Genomic DNA, 23,608 nt, shown 5'->3' with positions numbered 1-23,608 from the left:
AACAAGACATTTAAACGTCATTTGTATGAGTATTTTAGAGCTTTTTTTTTTTTTTTTTGTCTTTCACTAATATCTGTAAAAGCAGGCAATATTTCTGCTACAGATTCTTTCAGAGATTTGTAATAAAGGTTGTAAATCCTTAATCTGTGCGCTAATACAGTATGGAGTCGTTCATACATATCTAAACTAACGGACGACGAAGTCTTTTGTCACATGTTTCGGTCATCATTTTCTGTCCTATTTATTGAAATAGGACAGAAAATCCGACAATTTGAGTTGAGGTCTGTTTTGCTTACTTCCATTAATTATTATAATAAGCAACTGAACATCAAATATTTTGTGTCCTTGCGATTATTATTGTCATATGATAGACATGTTGCAAGCAGGAGAGATTTTCCGTAATGGCTGTGGGCTTGTGTAATCTATTTATACTTATAAACTATGTGATTATTAATGATATAAACTTCTCCCCCTCGATGATTCTGACTCGAGGAGAGTCAGTGTAATAATAATCGGTATATTCCTAGTAATATTTTTGTGTTTAATTGTAGTTGGAGGTGCTCTTATTAAGTTGTGCATTTTTTATAAGTGAAGTAAGTAGTTTCCTTACATTTTTTAAGGAACTTGCATATTGTTTGCCAATCGCTATCTGTTCATTTGACTGCCTCTCATTTCATTCCTTCCAAGATCATCCCACTGACACACGTGACATGTTTTCCCTTATCTCCCACAATGGAGTCTTTTACTCCAGGGAAAGTATTCTAGTAATAATTAAATATATAGTATTTAAATTCCAAACAAGCAGCCAGTCCTGTACTTATGTGCTACTGGTAGGATTAGCCTACCAGTAAGTAATACTGGTAGGATCATTATGCTGCTTATACCTATTTTGTTACTTTTGGATTAAAATGAATTTACATTTGACAAATACTTGCATTAATTGTTACATAATCGATTAATTCAGCAATAGCTGAATTATAGAATTGCACACACACATCCAAATTATGATGGTAGTTATATGCCACAATCTGAGTTGAAACTCTTACCTTCATATGATGCAATTATAATGTAGAACTAACAAGTAATATTCATATTGAAGAATTTATGGATATAAAAACACATGTTGAAGTAATTATAATTATGGAAAATGACATGGATATTTTTATTTTAGACTTTTTCTCTCTCATCTGTATATTATATTGATATGTATAAAAATTTATTTTATTTTGTTAATTTATATTTTTGTATATATTTTTATTTATTATTATTTTTTTTTCTTACCAGAGATTTGGATAAATGATTAACAAAGCATTTAGATTTATCTTACTTTTTTTTTTGTTGTGTCATGTAACTTGTGTTCTGTGCACATGTATGTTTTCTTGATGACGATGACCTCTATACAGAGGTTGACATGTCGAGTGTTATTTTCATAATTATAAGTAAAGTAATTACTCCAACACGTGTTTTTGTCACCATTAATTCTTCGCTATGAATGCTGACTAGCATATAACCTTAAAAGAAAGAAGTGATAAGTAATATGATTTAGAACTAGAGAGTTGACTTCTAGTGAATGTTTATTAAAACATCAAAATTGTAAGTTTCTTTGTTCATATATTTTTTTTACTCCTAATTTCAAGACTAATTATTATTATATGGACATCTCCATTGAGTCAGCAGACTCATCATGGGAGACCCAAACTATCTACACAATAATGCCATCCTTTTTGGCCTAGTGATTAGCATATGCTCTCCAGCCAAAAGGCTGTGGGTTCATATCCTGCCATGGGCATGGATGTTTGTGATTGTCTGTGAAAATACTAGTGGTGGTGGACAGTAGATGGCGTTGGTAGTTGTAGTTGGTGGGGACGGAGAGTTATACAGTAGATGCCCTCCCTCGATGAGTCTGTGGACTCCCTGGAGGTGTCATGTAATAATAATAATAATCATGAACTCATTGACAAAGCACTTGCATCTGAGTCAGGCAGTGGATTTCATTCATTCACCACTCTCCAAGTGAAAAATGTAGTTCCTCACACTCATTGTTAACACTTAATTTTTTGTTTTTACACCACTAGCCCTCTGCTGAAATAATTCCCTTGCATCATTCTATAAAACCCTTTTAGTAACTTAAATGTTTCTATCATATCCCCTCTTCTCTGCCTATCAACCAACTTCTGTAACCCACAAACTCTCAATCTGTCAATGTAGGGAGCATTCCATACACCACTCACCTGTGAATCTTTTCTTTCACTTCTCGTCTCCAAGGGATCTAGGCAACCAGATCTAAGCTCCAGATGAGGACATATCAAAGCTTTGTAAAGAGGAATAATTAGTTTTTTTTTTGCATGTTAGTGTGTTCTTCAAAAAACAAGTAATCCTATGAGCTATATTTGGACACCTGAGCAATATGCCCTCTGAACTTCAACTCTCTATCCACCAATGCCATGAAGTCCCTGGCCTTATAAATCTCTTGGAGTGTAGTTCCATCAGTGTGGTACACAGCTTATAATCATTTAATCCCAAAATGCACAACTTTTCCACATTCAACCGATACCTGTTATATTTTACTCATATTGCCAGCTTATTTAAACGATTCTGCAAGGTCTCTACATCAATTTGATTAATTATTACGTTACCCAACTTTGCATCATCAGCAAACAACTGAATATCTTCGTCATTTCCTGTATCATTTATATACAAATTAAACAATAATGTCTAAGCATTGAGCCTTGTGGTACATCACTGGTGACCTTCATCCTGAACTCTGCTTCTCTATACACTGCTTTTTCAGTATCTGTCCATGAGCCATTCTCATATCCACATCACCACTTTAATCTTTCCCCCATTTGTACTAATTTGCATAATAGTATTCCATGGAATATCTTGTCAGTCATGTTGGAGATTTAGCTCTTTTATTGTTTACTCTAAAATGACCTCTGGCCTTGATTTGTTGACTGGAAGCAGTGACTGACCAGGAAACAACAGATAGTAGCTTGTTGGCCTCACCTTGGTATGTGAACAGAACATAAGGCAAAATTATCAGTGGACCCAAAGTTTATAAACAAACTTGAAATAATAAGTTCAGAATTTAAAAATATATATGTAAAATAGTAATTTTGATGACTCAAAATTATCAGAAACCTCATGGAAGTAGAACTATGCATCATCCACATACCAGCTGTCATACCCATTCACACACTAGATATGTTAACTACTGCAACAGGCCCAGGCCATTCTACTTGCTCACTGTCTCATCATTGGCATTTGATATACCACCTGTATAAATTCCAGGATTTGTTTTGCAACTGAAGAAATTTTAAAATCTGCAGAAAATGAGAGCTTATCTTTAGATGTCATTTTCCCCAGAAAATGCACCATATATCTGTCATAAAAAGAGTCATGACACCATCTGCTGCATTTAGTGCTGTCATACCATGCATAGGAGAAAAATGTGTGGAATGTTATAAATAATTCCTGTTTTTTAAACATGTTCTGGAAATTAGATTTCCACATAAGTTGGTGTACAAGCTGCTGAGGATGGGAATAAATATTATATTGGTGAGATGGGTCGGAGATTGGCTCTCTGAATGATACCAGCAAGTTTTATATGATGGAGTAGTATCTCAAAGGAGAGTAACCAGTGGTATGCCCCAAGGATCTATTCTTGGACTCCTTGCTCTTTAAATTTGTGTGTACATGGTATATCATGTGGACCAACTGAAGACCTTCAGTTTTTTTTGAGGAACAGGATCATCCATCCATCTGTTCATTGGATATCAACAGATGCCGTATGGTCACTCAGATGCTCGGTGATGTGCCACACCAGTCCTCGCCATGTGGTCCTGTTGTATGCATTTCTGGAGGCTTTAACTGTGGAGATCAGTCATTCCAGACACACCATCCATCCATCCATCTCATTGATGGTCTATCCCTTCCTCTTTTTCCAGGAACTTGACCTTCTGTTACTGTTTTGAGAAGTCCTCCTTCAATGTGTCCAAAGTATTTCAACTTTCTTCTGTCAATATCCTTAAAGTTCTATTGATCTTTTCTAGCATCCATCCGTTTGTATAATATTTTAGAATAGAAGCAACTATTCTTTTCCTATCAGACTTCTTTAGGTTCCAAGTCTCACATCCATAAGTTGCTGTTGGAGAAACAACTCTATCCAAAACCCTCAACTTTATTCTCGTGGAGATAGTTGTTTTTCCAGTAGCAACTGGAAAAAGCAATTCTTCACATTAATAACTGATCACAGGTAGACGTGTTTCTCAGGAGCTTCCCTGTCTGTATTTCCTTTGATAACCCTAATCTTTGTCTTGGTAGGATTGAGTCGAGGTCCTCTGTTATTACTGCTCTTGTTAACTTTATCAAGAATTTGTCTTTCTTGTGTGTCTTGAGGATGAGTAAATGAAAAGAGGAACCAGAGGCAGGTGACCAGAATAGTGTATGGATTATGAGTTGTAACATTTTTTGATAAGTTAGAAATTAGGGTTTATGATAGAAATATGTCATCTAGTGGTTTTAATTGGATTCTTACTTCTGGTTCCATGAAATTTTTTTTTCCAGTTGATGAACCAAAGAGGATAGGGATCCTGGGAATCATCTGTGGAAGTTGAATGGTTACCAAAAGCATGGAACACGGTCTATTGTTTGGAACAGTTATGATTGAGAGAAATGAGTTGAGTGCATTATTAGTGATTGAGTTAAAGGAGAGGTAATAGACTGTGTGAATGCTGGGTAGTTCGAGAATCCACATTTGCCATCATTCACACATGTGGTATATAATACTCTGAACTTCAACTCTCTGTACACAGACATCTGAAAGCTCATCATAACAGCCATGGTGAGCCTTTGGGAGATGCCTCAGAGATGCTTGTGTATTAACATTAATAGATTATAGGTAGCATAATTACGCATGCCTCCTTGGCGCAATTGGAAGAACAGCAGAACATTGCACCCTTTGATTGGAAAAGACATGGGTTTGATTCTCATTGTGATGAGAGGAATCCTTATATGGGCTTTTTCAATTGAAGATGAGTTAGCTGATCTCATACAGAAGTAGCAGGGTGTTTTTCTCCCAGAAACTCTGGAAACATCCCACATACAGATAAATCGGCCTTCAGAACACATGCAATTTACAGACAAAAAATACTGTTGTTGGTTGTGATGGTAGTAGTAGTGTCATAATAGGAGAATTAAGTAGTAGTGGAGAAGGTGAGATGTATTTAGTGAAGTAGAGTGCCCTCCTACGATGAATCGAGGTATCTCATAATAGTAATTGAGATAACTTGAGCACTGAGTAATTTAAATATCCTTTCTACATAGTGTTTGAAGTGTTTAAATACCCTTTCTACATACTGATAAAACAGAGATGCTGCTTTCTGTTTTAATCATAATTTAAAACAGTTACAGTGCTGATTGTGTGCATTAAAAGCACAACAGGAATTAATTTGAAAACTGAGAATACCAGGATTTGAGTAACTTTGCAATGAAAAACGGTTAAAAATATTCACACATAAATCTTAATCGATTCCATAAGGTAATTTGTTATGTAATATTTTTGTAATGGGAATCATTATTTTAATTGGAAAATGGCTAATTCATTTCAAACCATATACACTCCAGCTCTAAATAAAAATTATACTTTTAACATAATCTTTTATAATTTCTTGCTACTCTAGATAGTGATGACTTTGCATGTCTTCTATATTTTAGGTGTGGTGCTTGGGTGAATGAAATTTAAGTTTTTATTATAATTAAAGCAAGTTATTAAATTACATACTTCTATGCATTAAAGATTAATACAAAAATTAGAGAAGCACAAATTATATCATTATGCTGTTTTATATTAATAAGATCACTTTAAATGAAGCACAAAGTGACTACTTTTTTTTTTTCTTTCTTTTTAATGGAACCCCATCTATGAGAGGTTGGTCAACCTATAGTACACTAATACCATGGATGGGCAGTAAGAAACTCATTTACATTTGGCTTGAAAAGCTGTGGATTTTATTCCTTGGGAAACATATGATGTCGGAGACTGTTCCAAAGGGTAGCAGTTGAAGGGATGAACGAAGAAAAGAAATTTGTTCTGTAGGTTTGGATTTGAACTGTGAGAGGGTGTTGGTTTGCTGCTGCATGTGTTTGGATTTGTAGGAGGGTGTGAGAATTATTGATGCCAATTTTGATGAAATGGTAGCCATAGAAGTATTCATGGAAGATACAGGCTGCAGAAACTGATCACCTATGCGAAAGTGAGTGGAATGTATTAGTGAGAGAGGGATCGTCAATCAGTCTAACTGCTCTCTTCTGTATACAATGCAGTATTTTTTTAGAGAGCTCTTAGGGGTGCCACCCCAGATATGAGATCAGTATTCAATGTCTGTGTGTTAGGGCTTCAGTGCTGGGAGAAACTGCACTAAGAAAGGATTGAACATAATATTTAATTCTTTCAGTATTTTATCTCAGTTAAAGAGACATCATTAGGGAGTACAAAATGAGACGTAACACACAAACTAAGTGAAGCCCACAGATGCGCATCTGCGTGCTTCACTTAGTTTCATGCTCCTTTGTGTGTATTACAAGTCTCATTTTGTATTCTCTGATGTCTGTAACTGAGATGAACTATTGGAAGAATTAAATATTTTTAATCCTTTCCTAGTGTTGTTTCACTCCATTAAACTTTAGCATCAGTATTCAGTGGTTGGGCAGATTTGTGATTTGCATAGGATTAGGTGGCATTTGGAATTAAAGTAACACCATGAACGAAAGAGAGAGATTAACTTTTTGGATGCAGAGGAGGCAATATTTTTGATATGTTTCTACCAAGATTAATTTGAAGTTAGTTATTCCAAGAAAGTAAATCTTATCTTATCAGGAAGAAAAGGTTTCTTTTTTTGTGGTAAATAATGCAGAGCAATGTTTTATTAGCTTTGAAATTGAGGGTTATCTAAGCCCCATTGATAAATGTTTTGAAGATCAGAATTTGAGATAGCAGAGGTTAAAGTTCTGTAGATTGGGATGATTTGTACTTTGTAATGTTTGTCAAATGAAAAAGGAGTGGAGTATGCTATCATCAGCAAAAATATGTACTGAATTGGCAGTCAACTGGAGTAGATCATTTATGTATAGAAGGAAGAAGATGGGTGAAAGAGCAGAGTTTGTTGGATCTAGTTATATAGATAGAAGATAAGGAGCCATTCACATCACTTGAAGTGAGCATCCAGTCGGAAAGCTGGCTACCCAGTTGCAGATAGTAATGAGGCAGACTGAATGGGAATTTAATTAATAGACCTTTGTGCCAAACTCAGTCAAAAGCCTTGGGGATATCAAGGGCAACTACTTGAGATTTACCAAACCTTTCTATAGTGCTTTTCTAGAGATGGGTGATGTAGGTTAGTAGAGCCCTGTTGATCAGCAGTGACGGAATCCATAGTCAGTCAGTCATTTATTAAATGTGTCTTCAAGGTAGTGTAAGAGTTAGCCATTGATTGTTCTTTCCATTACTTGAGAATTGAGATAAGAAATTGGATGGTAGTTTAAATGTAAAAAGATTTGTCACCCTTAGGAATAGGTTGTATATGGAATAATTTCCAGACTGCTGGGAAAATGCCAGTGGAATAAGAAAGTGTAAATAGGTGGCATAGGGTGGGGGTCAGCTCTGGAGCACCTTTAGAACAATCAGAGGAATGCCATCAGGGCTGGTGACTTTTTGGTATCCAATTTGAGCAAACGTTTTCTGATCTCTTTCTGGTAAAAGATCAAACACAGCATTGAGGTGTTTGGAATGGTTGTAGGTCAATTACCATGATTAGTTATTCAAGAATTGGAGGAAAAATAAGAAGCCAGGAGGTTGGCTTTGTCTGTTGATGATGCAGTTATACCATTTGAGTATAATAGTTGTGGGAATAGTGTTGTGCAAAAGTTATGGCCAATAACTTTGGCTAGAGCCCAGAAGGTATGGGTTGCCATTTGGAAAGGATGCAAGTTTTCTGCTTTTATTATTAACACCAAACCTTCATGGAGTCAAAAGACGCAGGAGGTACACAACATTTAGATCTCTTGAAATCCGTTTTCAGTATGGTGATAATTTTCTTGCAGCTATTCTGGGCTTTGGTGTAGGCAGTATAGGAAAATGGAGTTTTGGATGCAAGCCACTTGCAGTATGCCTGACTCTTCTTTTGTACAACCTTGGCACATCTTTAGGAGAACCAAGGCATAGACAGGGGACAGGCATTTAGGAAGGAGCAGGAAATCAATGTTTCCATGCTGATGAGAATTATTTCAGTGATGTTTGCTAGATGATGGCTGGAAACAGTAATCTGACCAAAGAAATGAGGCATAGAAGTTGTGGAGATCATCTCACTTGGTTTTTTGGTAATACTATACAGTGTTGTTGTTGCATGGGGTAAGAGATCTGGCACTACATTATGGTGTTGGCTGCTTAAAGGACAGACCGCATTCACAGCATACTTAGAAATGTCACTAGTGAGGAAGAGATCTAGGGTGTTTGGGGTTGTCTAGTATTCTGGTGGACATGTTGATTGTGTGAGATTGTGATTGCAAAATTCTCAGCCTCTCTACTTGCTTGATTTGTGCAGTTGGAAGAGGAGAGTCAGCTGGTCTTGTGGATATTGAAGTCTCCCAGGAAGAGGATTTTGCTCTTTGGAGAATTGGATTGAAGAAGAAAATCAACATTTAACACTTTGAGTCCTAAACCTTCTGTAAGTATATATACATATTGATGTATATTTATATTGATAGAGCTCAAAGTGTTAAGGAAAGGTGATTGAAGAGTTCAGAATGGTTGTTGGCATTAGGAGAGTGGTAGAAACAGCATATGAATTTGGAAGGATGAGGTAGGATGATTTTTAGCCAAAGGAGATAAGATTCCAGGTTTGAGCTGGTGCCTTCTTGCTTGCTGTTCATGGCCGGTATAAAACAAAGTACTGTCAGAGTACTACAGGTCATTTTTATTAAGTGTAGAAAGTTCACTCCATCTCTCTCTCTCTCTCTCTCTCTCTGCATAATCATAGGCCTGAAACAGTGACACCTTGCTATTTTCTTTGGGTCAAAGTTGTATTGTTCAGCAAGCCTGCAAATGTCATCGTTTAGCATTGCATTGATTTCAGAAAGGAAATTCAGGATGGTGTTACTTTTTTTCTTCATTGATTATGTCTTGAACTGATGAAGCAATGAGGTACCAAAACTTGCTGGTATTGTCTGCTGTAGGCATTGAGACACTGATTGTGAATTGCTTCACGTCTTTTTTTCAGTTGTGTCAATTTTCTGGGAGAAGATTTTGTCAAGCATGATAAGGTGCTTTTCCAGTCTATTCATATGCTTGCCAAGGTTGGGAACTTTTAATGGTGGAGTTGTACAGGGGACAGAAAAATGGCTGCTAAAATTGCTTAGAAGGTTGAGTGCTGATTTGTTGATTTTGGCACAATTGGCATTGAGCTCTTGGCAACAAAAATTGCATGGTAAACTCTTTCTTTTCTGGAATATCTAATTTGCAACTTCAGCATTTTAAAGCTTCAAGAGGTTTATATGCTGTAGTGAGATTAAGTGCTTTCTTGCTGCCATCTTTGCTTCATGCTGCATAATGGCTACACTTTGGCTGTTAGCACTTGCATATTGCCAGTACTAAAATATTATTATTATTTTGACACCTCCAGGGAGTCCAAAGACTCATCGAGGGAGAGTGTGCCGACAGCATCGAACGATTGGCCCCCTTCCAACTACTAACCTATATGCTCAGAGTACTTATGGTTGGTTTAGTGACCTTCTGTCTCTTGAACTATTGCTGTACTTTCTTTTGGTGTGGAAGGTTAAATGAAATCACTTCTAAAACAATATAATGAGAGCACAATTTCCAAGTAATACAATCTGAAATGATCAGTAACAAACTATCTGCAAACGTAAAAAAAAAAATAATAATCTTCTTCTTCTTCTACTACGCGTAATTCCCGCTTCCCATGCAGGGTCCGCGTGTTACTTTAGATGCGACTTCTTGTTAGTACTACTCCCAACCGACCCATCGCCTGGTCTGCCGCTGGGGGGGGGATATATTTTTGACTGTAGAGGCGTATGTTCATAGGGCCGGTTTGCCTGTTTGCGGGATGAAAAACGCCAGATAAACTGGCGGAAAAAACCCTACTGACCGCGCCCAAGACCGGCTAACTTGGCTATGCCTGAGGAAGATCCTCAAATTCCTCACGTCTACAATGGGAATCGAACCTGGGACACTCCTTCCCCAGGCATATGGTTGCGAAGCGCAAAGCCACTAGGCTAACCGCGCGGTAAAAAAAAAAATAAATAAATAAAAATAAAAAATAATAATAATAAAAAAAATATATATATATATATATATATATATTACATTGAGCAAACACAGTGTTCTGAGATGTTTCCTGCACAAAAGCATAATGATATCTAAGTTCATTGAAAGAAAACTATGTCATAGTGAGCTCCCATGTTTCATGCTATGCATGGCTGAAGCATTACCTCAGCTGGCTGAGTTGTTTTCAATTGTGGTGCTTTTGTTAAATTTAATTAAAAAACTGAACAATAATTAATTATTTAATTTAGTTAATTCATTCATTGAAATTTTGTAGTCTTGAAGTGTTCATTAAGCAGAGATTCTCTGTTTTTTAAAATGATATAAAGGCAAATAAGATTAGTTTGTAGTTATTATATCCTTATGCATTAACCTCCTTTGTATATGTTAATACAACATTATTCTTATAACTACTACACCTGGACTAGTGCAAATGTGGTCATGATTTTGTATATTCATTTCATACAAGGGTGCAAAACTCAGTCATCAGTATTATATGTGGATAGATGGTAAAATTTGATGATGCTTGAACATCTGGGTGATTAACTTTTAATAATTCTTGGTGAGAACTGTGAAAAAGGCTGTTCCAGAGGAATGAAAGAGGATGAGAAGTTAATATGATGGGTAAGTTAAAAGCTGGACTATGAATGTATGTTGACTTACAGCTGCTCCACTTAAAATGGAAGCGTGTGGTGGTCAGTTCAGCAGAACATTGCCATAAGAATATCTATACAAAAGGTAAGGCAAAAAGCAGAATGTTTATGCAAAGGTGATTGAATCATTTCACTCACTTTTGCTTAAACATTCTGGTGTTGCCTGCTTTTGCAACTGGAATATGACAACAGTGTACTATTGGAATAATTGATCCAATATTTGGAATGAATTTTGAATATTGCTCAGTTTGAAAGCTCTGGTTTTTCCATTCATTTGTTACTTGTGCGAGTCTCACAAACAATAAATAAATCCTTTGATTTGATTATCATATCAGATTGCTCTAAGGATGTCTGTTGAGGTCAGATGGAGGAACCCTAGACTGAAAAAGGATATGAGACACAAAAACAGAACAGCATATGTCAGATTTTTAATGTGGAATATTATAGTGATAGTGCATTCAAGATGAAGACTTAGAGAAAATGCTGTAGCAGCATATAAGAATAGCAGCCAAACAGAACCAAAAGGAAACAGGAATTAAAGAACTAAGTGAGCATATTCAAATATACAGTGAGGATGAAATCTGAAAGAGTAAAAGCAGGAACTTTGCTAATGATATCTAAACAGTGGGGGGGGGGGACCATTGCTATAAATACTAAAATGAAATAATTTTAGAAACAGGATATTAAAAATACAATTAACATGACAGTGTTCATGCTCCAGAAGAAAATGAAGATTGCATGAAATTATATAAACAGCCTCAACAAATAATTAACATAAATAAAAAGGATACTTATTAGGTGAACTAGATGCAAGAATAGATATCAAAACAATTAAGAGCTGCATTGTGTGTGTGTGTGTATCCACATCTTGTTTGAACAGCTGAAGCGTGTTTTCTTTGGGGGAAGGCAAAGTGGGAGAGACTGTTCCAAAGAACAGAAAGGTAGAATGAAAGATGAGGCAATGAAGTTGGTTCAGTGAGTTTCAAGATTGATTGTAAAAGGGTATTGGTTAGCAGTGGCTCTTGTTCTAATGATTTTGGAGGAAAGTGGAGGAATAATAGTGGCCAATTCAGCAGAGCACTGTACGTGAAAGTATCTGTAGAAGAGGCACAAGGCAGAAACTGAACGTCTGTGAGAGGGATTGAAGTAGATATGTGAGACAGGGATCATTAATTAGCTGGGTTGCCCTCTTCTGGATAGAATTGAGCAATCTTAGAGAGAATTTTAGTGCACCACCCCAAATAAGGGAGCAATATTCTATGGTTGATTGGTTGGATTTGGGAGCCACTGAAGCTATAGTTAAAATGTGTTTGCTAGGAAAGATCAAAGCTGTAGATCAATCTAAGAAGGGGAAATCTGATTGTCTTTGGATATCTCAATATTATTGAAGATGTGTGTGTGTGGGGGGGGATGCAACCTCTTTTTTGCAAAAGATCAGACAACTAAATTTTGATAGCATCGAATTCTATAAGGGTTGTCCTTGTCCCATTGGGATATAGCTAGGAGAGCAGAGTTCAGGCTACTGGTCACAGTGGATCTTGAGGGTTCCAATACTTGAGCACTACAAGGGTTGTCAAATGAAAAGGAGGAATTGAGTGTGCTGTCATCAGCAAAGCTATGGATAGGATTGGAAGTCTGTGAGAGCAGGTCATTTATATATAAGAGGAAGAGAGTGGGTGTTAAGAACGGAACCCTGAGGTACTCCTGCATTAGTTGAGAAATTTAAGGGGAGGCCACCGTCAACCATGATGTAGTGAGTGACCAGTGAGAAAGTTTGTGATACAGTTGCAGAGTGTGAAAGGCAGACCATAGAATGGCAATTTGTTGATTAGGCCCTATGCAGTTGAGAGCAGCCACATGAGTTTCTCCAAAATTTTCCATGGCTTGAGTCTAGAGGTGGGTGGTGAAACCCATCCCTATGCATGCATTCATTAATTTCTAGAATCCACTTTCCTTGCAGTGTTTCTTGGACCACCTGAAATCCCTTTCCCTGTTCAGCTTGCATTTCTGTTCTCATATTTTTCTCTTTTGTCCATTCACATCACTTTGACTTCCTCTGATCCATGTTCTGTTGCTAGAAAGAAGTGTAACAGTCTCTGTTATTGCTTCTCATCAAATCCATTTACATGCAATCCGTCTCTTTTATACAATTCATGTGCTCATCAAATACATTCCACTTATCAGCAAATTGCACCCTTTTCTCCTCGCACAGTTCTGTTAGCACAACATTCACACAATTTTTGCTTGCCATCTCAACTCAGTGTAATAATTGGTGGTACTAATAAAAGCATATACAATAAATTGTAGAAAAATTTAGTTTCATATATTTCATGCATTTGATCTAATCCACCTGTATTGTTTTTTTTGTCTCCACCCCCCATCATTAAGATTAAACAATTTTTCACTTCAATTTCTGTTAAGTAGAGAGATAAAGCAGTTAAAGTGATAACAGTTTTAGAAACTGACCAAGTTTTCCATCTAGTATGTTTTAATAACATTGATCAGAGCAAAGAAATATGAAAATAATAGGAATGGCAAAATCTTCTTTCAGAAAAATGAAAAAATCTACCATAGAACAGAAATTTGACTTATAGACCTTATGATGATATTCAGTCTGTTTCTTCCTCACTGCTGAGTGAAGGCCTTTCTCATTGCTGGCAATTAGGTCTACTTCTCCCATGGCAGCCTGCTCTATAGTGGGAGAGTGTGTGTGTGTGTGTGTGTGTATATATATATATATATATATTTGTATAAATGAATGTAGGAAGGTGAAAGTCAATCATAAACATTATGCCCTAGCCAGGATTTGAACTTGGCTTGCTGGAGACAACTGGAGAGCAGATATGCTAACCACTCGGCCAACCAGACCTGATATTATGTTCTTGAATTCTGCACTTCCATAGTTCTGTTAGAAGTAGTGGTGCCATTAGGTTGGAAAGGTCTGGTTTCAAATCCTTTGTTGGATGCAAAGAAACAAAGATTTTAATCAGAAGATGGGTTAACTAGTCTCATATGGAGGTAGTAAATCCCATCCACAAAAGGCTTGTAAACCTATAATACATTAGTACCATGGCAGCTTAGATGATCTGGGAACTTTGCTCTAGAAACTCATCATGGAAGTTTTAAAGGCCACCTCAGGTCTCTGGATACTTGCACTTTTGGTGCAAAGCAGAGAAACCAAACTTAAAAACAAAAAATTTACAGACATTTTTACTTGGTCCATAGCCTTATTGCTTGCTTTGTACCATTTATGAATTGATCATACAATATATAGTCTGTCTTCAGTATATAGTCTTCAATCCTATTGTTCTGTGGTATGGCTTGTATCCACAGATTGTGCTCTGATGAAGCGAGTATTACCACCTTAAAAGTGGAGCAAATGCTAACTGGAATTCTAGGTTGTTGATGACCTTTCTTGCTCACTGAAACACCATAGCTAACCCTGCTTTTTTGAGACATGAAGTGACCATTGCCATATTTTGTCTTTAGAGTAGGTTTTCTGATTTCTGTCTCCACACTTTAATAATTTATCTAGGGAGCCAACTGCTCCACAATTTGAGGATATGGCAGCAAAATGGTTTCTCTGTCTTCTGTCTTTTAAGGCACTTTTTACTGTATCAATCCATCTACATCTTGGGCTTTCTCAGATCTTTTCTCTTCTGCCCTGGCAAAGAGCAAAAGAACACTTGTTTTGCTAATCTTTCCTCTTCCATTCTGTTTAAGTGACCATACCACCTGAGATTAGATCTACTAACACATTCTTGGATGCTAACAATGGCAAGTTCTTTTCTAATATTGTCATTTTTAATGTAATATTGCCATTTATGCCATCTGTTCATTCCACTAATCTTTTTCAGAACTCTCATATCAGAGGTCTCCAGTCTTTGATCAAGTGTTTTATTTCTAAGCTCTCAGATCCTTAAGTTGAAGGTTTGAACACCATCTTGTGTATAGCTAATTTAGTGTTTTGACAAATTTCTTTCTTATTCCATATAAATTTATTCACCTGACTTCCTACCATACCAGCTTTACCTAATTGTTTTGTCTATTTCCATATTTAATTTACACTTTTCACTAAAAATTGTGCCTAAATAGCTGAATTGTTTTATTTGTCCTATAGGTTTCACATAGGATGCAGTTGAGGTTTGCAATGTTTCTGCCTGTTTTCATTGTCTTTGTCTTTTTATTGCTGATTACCAAATTTATTACAACAGTTATTCAATTTAGTCAGGGAATCTTGCAAACTTATACCGGATTTATGTAGAAGTATAACATCTGCATTAAGTAAAGAACTGAGATTAACATCGCCAATTTTGATATCAGAATTAATACCACTTTCCTTCATAACGTGATTGATCCATATAGATAATAATAGTGGAGGTAATGTACACCCTTGTCACACAGCTGATTTTACCTTAAACCATCTTCCTGTACCTCTTTCAAGTCTAACTGCTGACTTACAGCTTAAATAGAGACTGTATTGCTTGATATAATGTCCCATTTACACCATATAATTGTAGCGTTTTGAAGATCTTTCCTCTTGCACCTTTTTCATATGCCTTTTCCAGATCAACAAAACTTAAAATACAAATCCTTTTTATATTCCCACGATTTCTCAATTATTTGTCGCAATACGAAAATCTGATCCTGACAACTGCTGTTTGGCCTGAATATAGCTTGTTCTTCACGAAGCTTCCCTTCCACAATTTTTCTTAGCCTTTTCTCAAGTGTACTTACATAAATCTTACCAGGAACATTGAGTAGTTAAAAACCGCAACGATGTTCTTACTATTCCTAAAGTATGGGAAATTGTCATACAAAATTGTGTAAAATAGTCTCTTTATATATGTTTTTTTTATTTTTTATTATTATTATTATTATTATTTATTTTTTTTTTTTGTTCAGTTATATTTTAATTTACTTCTATAACACATTACTGCACACATATTGAGATTCCATTGTAATCACGTGCCCTAACTGTGTGTTATTCCTAGTATTGTTTGAATTACTGTACTGAGGATGTCCCAAGATACTTGGGCTGAAATATTTACGTATTAAAACTTATCACTGTGGTTAGTACGTGTGTTTTTTAGTGATTTTTTTTTATACAATGAAACCACAGTTTTCATTGTATAAAAACATTGAGTAGGGAAATACCTCTGTAATTTTGGCATTTAGTTTTATTTCCTTTTTTATAGATGGGTATTCTGCTCCAATCATATTGAATTCAGGCTTTCTGAATTGTGCAATGCAACGACTGTTTTCATACCTCCATATATGAGCATTTCAGGCTGAATATCATCTGCTCCAACTGCCTTAAAATGTTTGGTTCTGAAGTGTCAGAAATGTATGGGATCAAGACTCGATGTACTCGATGTTTCCTTGTTATTTGAGTTAGGATTATAAGAATTAAAAAGATGTTGTGTGGTCCTTTCTGGGAAGCCGTTGAGTTTCATGAGTTGTTACTGTAATTGTTGAGGTGTAAAACATGCGAGCATATTGTACTAATGTTTTGATAATTTTAGTCTTCTCTGAGGGATGGTAAGCAGACTGCTGTTGAATGTAGCATCCAGTGAAAGTGAGCTTTCAATAAACTGAAGTAATTAATTCCATGGCCAGGGAGGAATAGAATATTTAAGAATTATAATTTGTTTTTGTTTTGTTTTTTTCTATTTCCATAGTAAATTTAATTTGTGGATGTATATTTTTATATTAGATAAAAAAAAAACATATACATTGAACTTGGAAATTATACTTCTTAGATATTAGATACTTCTAATTAATTATATTCTTAGGTGGTTAATAATTCAATGTTTCCTCAATTATACATTTGCAATGTTTTATGTATAACATCAACCTATTGATGGCCTGTAATATTCAGGCTAAAATATATTGTTTTAAATAAATATTATTTACTTATTTCCTTGTGTTTCATAAAAAGAAAACAGTTATCATAGCAGCTTGAGAAATTTCCAGCTTAAATATACATCCTCCACTGAAGCCAGCAATACTTGCAAAACCATTATTAAAAGAAACTAAGCCTGACTTTATTAGGATATGGCTAAATGCTACCTATGCCATTGGTAGTTATGCCTTTTGGTCTCTTACAAAAGTTATTGGGCATAAATTGTCCTACTTTGTTCCATCTCTTTGTCATTCAAAAATGGTAGCATTGCAGCCTTACCTAAAGATAAGGCTAAACTCTTGGCATTATTCTTCTCATCTGACTTCTACATAGGTGATAAAGGCAAATCACCTCCTCTTTTGTATCGGGAACATTGCATGCTTCATAAGACTATTACACTTTTTTATAAAATCTTTATCAAGTAGCTTTATTTTTATCCTCCTACATGTTTCGCCAATCTGTTTCTATTGGCATCCTCAGGGAATACAAATCAGTAAGCACAAAATGAAGGTTACAGATTAGGTTATAACCGATGGTTCTAAATCATACAAAAATTGGTATTGTGCGTGACAATGTGCGTGTCTCGTTAACGTGATTTATTCGTGATGACTCATGACGTAATTGTTATGAAAGTTCATTTCTTTGATATTTAATGATCTGATAAAAGTTTTCCAAATTTCTGGTAAAATTAGACCTTGATTCTTGTTTAGGTTTTCAGTTTTACGGACGACTGTAGCTGCTTCTTTAAAGGTTCTTGAATGGTAGTTATCTTCTATCTATGGCATAAGGCTCTTATCCCACTCAATGTGATGGTTAGTAGAGGAAAAGTGGCATGAAAGGCCTGAAATGTCTTGTCTGTTATTTCTGACATATCCTATGTGTTCTTTCTTTCTCGTTTCGAAGCTTCTAGATGTCTGACCTACGTAACTAATACCACATGAGCAAGGAATATTATATACTCCAGAGTATTTGTAGAATGGGTGAGGATCTTTCGGTGATCTTAAAAATTTCCGAATAGTATTGATTGGTTTGAATGCCACTCTGATCTTGTATGGTTTTAAAAGGTTAGCTAATTTTTTGGAAAGGTTGTTGACAAAAGGAATTGTAATTGTACTGATGTATTGGACGTCATCACGTTGTCGATGTGATATATCAGTAAATAGAATCTTGTTATAGAGTCTTTTAGGGTAACCATTTAAAGAAAGTTCTCTGGATATTGTGGTTAATTCCGTTAGTAGGTCATCCTCGTCTGTCATATACTGTATAGCTCTTTTCTTGAGACTATGGATAATGCTAAGTTTCTGAGCTATGTGATGAGCTGAGTTGAAATGGAGGTAACGTCCAGTATTTGTAGGTTTTCTGTATACAGATAGGTTGATACTATTATTGGATTGTTTCTTTATTAAAATGTCAAGGAATGGCAGTTTTTTATCTTTTTCCATTTCTAATGTGAATTTGATGGTATTGTGGAAACTATTGATTTGGTTGAGGTAATTCAAATACTGGACGTTACCTCCATTTCAACTCAGCTCATCACATAGCTCAGAAACTTAGCATTATCCATAGTCTCAAGAAAAGAGCTATACAGTATACGACAGACAAGGATGACCTACTAACGGAATTAACCACAATATCCAGAGAACTTTCTTTAAATGGTTACCCTAAAAGACTCTATAACAAGATTCTATTTACTGATATACCACATCGACAACGTGATGACGTCCAATACATCAGTACAATTACAATTCCTTTTGTCAACAGCCTTTCCAAAAAATTAGCTAACCTTTTAAAACTATACAAGATCAGAGTGGCATTCAAACCAATCAATACTATTTGGAAATTTTTAAGATCACCGAAAGATCCTCACCCATTCTACAAATACTCTGGAGTATATAATATTCCTTGCTCATGTGGTATTAGTTACGTAGGTCAGACATCTAGAAGCTTCGAAACGAGAAAGAAAGAACACATAGGATATGTCAGAAATAACAAACAAGACATTTCAGGCCTTTCATGCCACTTTTCCTCTACTAACCATCACATTGAGTGGGATAAGAGCCTTATGCCACACATAGAAGATAACTACCATTCAAGAACCTTTAAAGAAGCAGCTACAGTCGTCCGTAAAACTGAAAACCTAAACAAGAATCAAGGTCTAATTTTACCAGAAATTTGGAAAACTTTTATCAGATCATTAAATATCAAAGAAATGAACTTTCATAACAATTACGTCATGAGTCATCACGAATAAATCACGTTAACGAGACACGTACATTGTCACGCACAATACCAATTTTTGTATGATTTAGAACCATCGGTTATAACCTAGTCTGTAACCTTCATTTTGTGCTTACTGATTTGTATTCCCTGAGGATGCCAATAGAAACAGATTGGCAAAACATGTAGGAGGATAAAAATAAAGCTACTTGATAAAGATTTTATAAAAAAGTGTAATTGTCTTATGAATAATTGTCAAGAAAAAATTCAACATACATTGCATGCTTCCTTTCTGCGATAAAGGCATCAGAAGAATCATCTTGAACAACCTAGATACCACAAAAAGGCTTCTCTTCCTGTTTGAATCCCATCAATTGTGCTCAAAAGATGAGCTCCTAAATTAACACCTGTACATTATTATATTCAGTTGACATCCACCCTGTAGCATAGACTAAGCCAATATAAAGTCCATACTAAAAGAAAAAAGTGTCTACTATCACCGTATTGTTCTCGCCTCAGTGTTGTCCAAAGTAATGCATGCTGACCCTTCCTGGCCTACATTACCCACTTCTGGACAGATGCTATGGAGAGGTTTGGAGAAACCTGTAATATTGCTTGATATTTCTATGGTATTTGATATGGTGTGACATCAAGGGCTTCTCAACAAATTATAGCCCATTTTCCTCCCTTTGTAATTGGCAAAAGGTATTCTCTGTTCAGATTTTTCTGTTGATGCAAGTATTCCTTGGGGCTCTGTTATTTCATCCAAATTTTTCTTTACATATATAAATGAATTGCTTTCACTGACTTAAATGCTATTCACAGTTTTGCTGATGACACAGCACTCCTCCACTACCCTACTCAAATGTCAAACCTTGCTGTGATTAAGCATCTGAAGATCATACGCAATAAGTATACACTAATCTACACACACATCCTTTCGGTGATTCCAAAACATAGTTTCATCTGTTTTCTCACATAAAAGACCTTATGTCTTCTCCATTAACTTTTGATATTGCTGAACTAAACAGTCAAGATTAGATCTCTCTTTCTCTCTCTCAAAATATAGCATTTTTAGCTTCCAAAAAACTTGATATATTTTTTCTTCATGACATTACCTCTCTTCTGTCCAGTTGCTTATCCTGTCCAAATTTCAGATCTGTCCAACCTTGGAATACTGCTCTCACATTTGGGATGATGCACATAAGGCCTTTCTAAAAATTCTTAATGCAGTTTGGCTGATTGATGACCCTCTCATGCATGCTCTCTTCATCCACTGTCACAGATGGGCAGTTTCTGCATTGTCTTTTCTACAGATATTTCCATGTGCACTGTTCAGAACTAGCATCCATTAGAAATAGTGGTTTAGAAACCCCCCCCCCCCCACTTATGCTAAACCTGGAACATGAGTGGCAGCTGTCCAACATCCATTTACACTTGAATAGCTGACTGCACTCCAGTTGTTTTTTTTATTCCATCTACTCCATTTATTGGAACAGCCTTTCCTCATTAAGTATTCCCAAAGGACTATAACTTCCAGCTCTTTAAAAAGAATATTCACAGATTACTTTGCTCCCCATTCACTGCATTTATTGCTTTAGACTTTGTGGCTTCTAGTGTGGTAATATTTTAAAAAGAAAAAAATCTCTCTCAGGATTGTAAGAATGTGGAGGTATTATCAAATAATTTGATATGCTTTTTTCAGATATTACTTTCAGCGTTTGTTCACATTCTTTACTCACTTCATTTGCCATGGTTAGCATCACTGCTCTCCATTTGACAGTCACATAACAGTAACAGGCTATGGGTTTGAATCTCAGTAATTTTTTTTTATGATTATTATTATTTGTATGGGATTCCCCACCCCTGTTCCTCGACCATCCCTTAGGACTGGTTGTGAGCCCTCCTAGTGAGCGATTGTGTATTTTATGACTGTAGATCCGTGTGTGTTCATGGGCTCTTTTGCCTGTTGTGAGGGATGAAAAACCCAAGTTTCTGGGGGAAAACCCTCTACCTCTGTATGAGACAGACTAACTCACCTTTAGTCGAAAGAGACCAGTTAGAGGTTTTTCACGTCATGGACTGGAATTGAGCCCAGGTCTTTCCAACCAAAGGGCTTTGTCTATACCGACTGAGCTATATCTATGAACAACTTCACAGACATTAATGTCTATGAAGTTGTCTTTTAGGTGGTAGACAATTGATCACTCAGTGTGAGGCTATAATCTGACTTATTGGCTACCTGAAGTAATTTGAATGAGTTTCATGTTTGGTTTCTAGTGCAAGGTTTACATATTGTTCAACCCTTAGCCTGCCTGTGGTTCTATATATATATATATTATATTGTTACCAGCTTTTCATAAGTGGTAACCTTAACATAAAAAATCCCTTCCACCAAATAGACAATAATTAGTTGTTCTACATAAGATCTGTTTAATCAACAATTAAATCTCACAAGTACACAAGCTTAAATATCAGACAAGAAAGAATAACATGTTTGAAGTGCATGATTGACATACTTGTCATTGCAACTTCATTCCATGAATTTTTTTTTTTCACCTGAAAAGTAGGATGCACCAAATTTGTTGATGCTAAATTACATACAGCACTACTTTCAAATAATCGGATTCTGCTTGCCGATTGAATGTGTTTATTTTCATGATATGCGACTGTTCAACAGCACACAGATAAGCTCGACACCAAATAAAAATGTGGTCATCTTCTGTTTTTGCAGAACTGGTACTCTAAAACATCAGTTACATGATGCATTTTTCTTATCACAGTTGAATAACAAAATTAGGACAATTAGATTTCAGCAGATTTTTTTAGTACAAAAAATTTAGAATTAAAAATGATCCCGATAAAAAATTAAGCAGATTTTGTATTGTAATATAAATATACTGTAAAATTGCTGGTTATAGATTAGGCTTTTTATATAATTTTATTCCAATAAATTACTTAAATATCTTGTTATATATTTAAAGAATATATAACAAGATGCACTTAATGTCATCCCCTTCTGGGGATGGCATTAAGTGAATATCTGTATTTCAGTTTTATGGTGATTTTTCATAAATAGGTTATATTGTGTGTAGTTATTTGAATTTAATCAAATAGTTATTATTTAGTTATTTCATCAATAATGATCATTAATATATTTATTTTATTTATAACAATGAGTTATATAGTATAGTATCTAATCCCCTTAGGTGTTACAACTTTGCTGCAATAATGAGAAGGATGCTGACCTGCAGAGATGAAACAGTTATCATTCCATTGTATAAGACCCTGATCAGACCACACTTGGACTATTGTTCTCAGTTTTGGTCCCCAGGATTTGAACGGGATAAATTAACTGTGGAAAGGGTACAAAGGTGGATAAAGATGGTTTCAGAACTGTATAATGATAGTTATGAGGATCGGCTGAGGGAATGTGGACTACAGAGTTTGGTGGATAGAAGGAGAGGTGATGTGATCGAGACTTTTAAACTGTTGAGAGGTGATTACAGGGTTGACAGTGGGGAGTTCTTTCGCTTGGTTGAACAGCGGGAAGGAGTGATGACAAGAGGCCATCCCTGGAAGTTACGAAAGGAAACTGTGAGCAAGAGGGTGAGGAGTGGTTTCTTTGCATGGAGGGTGGTTGAACCATGGAATGCATTGCCTGATGGAGTGGTGAGAGGGAGAACGGTCAATGAGTTTAAGGAGTGGTATGATAGACTTTGTTTCTTGGGGGGGGGGGGGGGACCTTCTACGATGAGTCTTTTGACTCCATGGAGGCCTGAATAATAATATTAAACACCACCCAAACAATAAAAATATTTTATAACTTATTTAATAAAGATTTAATCATTTGACCCTTGATTTAATAGTCTTATCTCTTTACTGACACATTTGGGTTGATCAAATTTGGTTATTTTAAGTGAAAAAAAAATATAAAATTATGAAAAGAAAAAAAGGAGTTGCTTTGAGTTACTGTTTGTAATATCAGCAAAGAAATACTGCCACTCTCAAGTATGGCTATATTAATTTAAAAATTTGGGGGACACTAATTTTAATATCAACTCCAACCCAACAACTGTAAAAACTCCTGTTTATTCAACATTAGTGTGCCCTAAATTAGGAGTTTAGGTCTTTTGTATGTTGATATACAAAGGAATAGTGTTCTTACATTTGGGGGTGGTGTACCAAAAACCACTCAAAGAATGTTTACTGCTATCCACAGGGCAATTTACTTAACAGATTACCTCTTCTCTCACAGATTGAACAGCCTATCCCTCCCCCCCCCCAAGATAATCTCCAGCTGTTCAGGAAACATATCAATTGATATTCCCTTTCTCCCTAATCACTTTGTCTACACAGTTGTTATAGGTTTTGCAACTTTTCACATGTGAGGCTAATATTTAAAAAAAAAATGCATGAATGCCTGAAGTTTCAAGAATAAAGGAAGAAAATTAGTAGCACTAGACTGACTGAGTTGGTCTGCCCAAAAATTGT

The 23,608-nt window shown here is 35.7% G+C and overlaps 1 protein-coding gene across 8 annotated transcripts in view; it reads left to right on the top strand.

Annotated features, from left to right (window-relative positions):
* The window catches only part of Usp30 (ubiquitin specific protease 30), a 252,115-nt gene that overhangs the window by 37,841 nt on the left and 190,666 nt on the right, over positions 1-23,608 (top strand). Inside the window, exon 1 of one of the 8 annotated variants that reach the window (XM_090413151.1) lies at positions 16,193-16,570. The exons of the other annotated variants lie outside the window; for them this stretch is intronic. Within the exon in view, the coding sequence (XP_090269277.1) occupies positions 16,531-16,570 (40 nt within the window). The 5' untranslated portion in view covers positions 16,193-16,530. Of the gene's footprint in view, positions 1-16,192; positions 16,571-23,608 lie in introns of those variants that run through there. 8 annotated transcript variants of the gene reach the window in all.

This window comes from Typopeltis vanoorti, chromosome 23, assembly GCF_054136105.1.
Source record: "Typopeltis vanoorti isolate ZY-2024b chromosome 23, IOZ_Tvanoo_1.0, whole genome shotgun sequence".
Lineage (NCBI taxonomy): Eukaryota > Metazoa > Arthropoda > Arachnida > Uropygi > Thelyphonidae > Typopeltis > Typopeltis vanoorti.
This window is presented reverse-complemented; position numbering and strand designations above follow the sequence as displayed.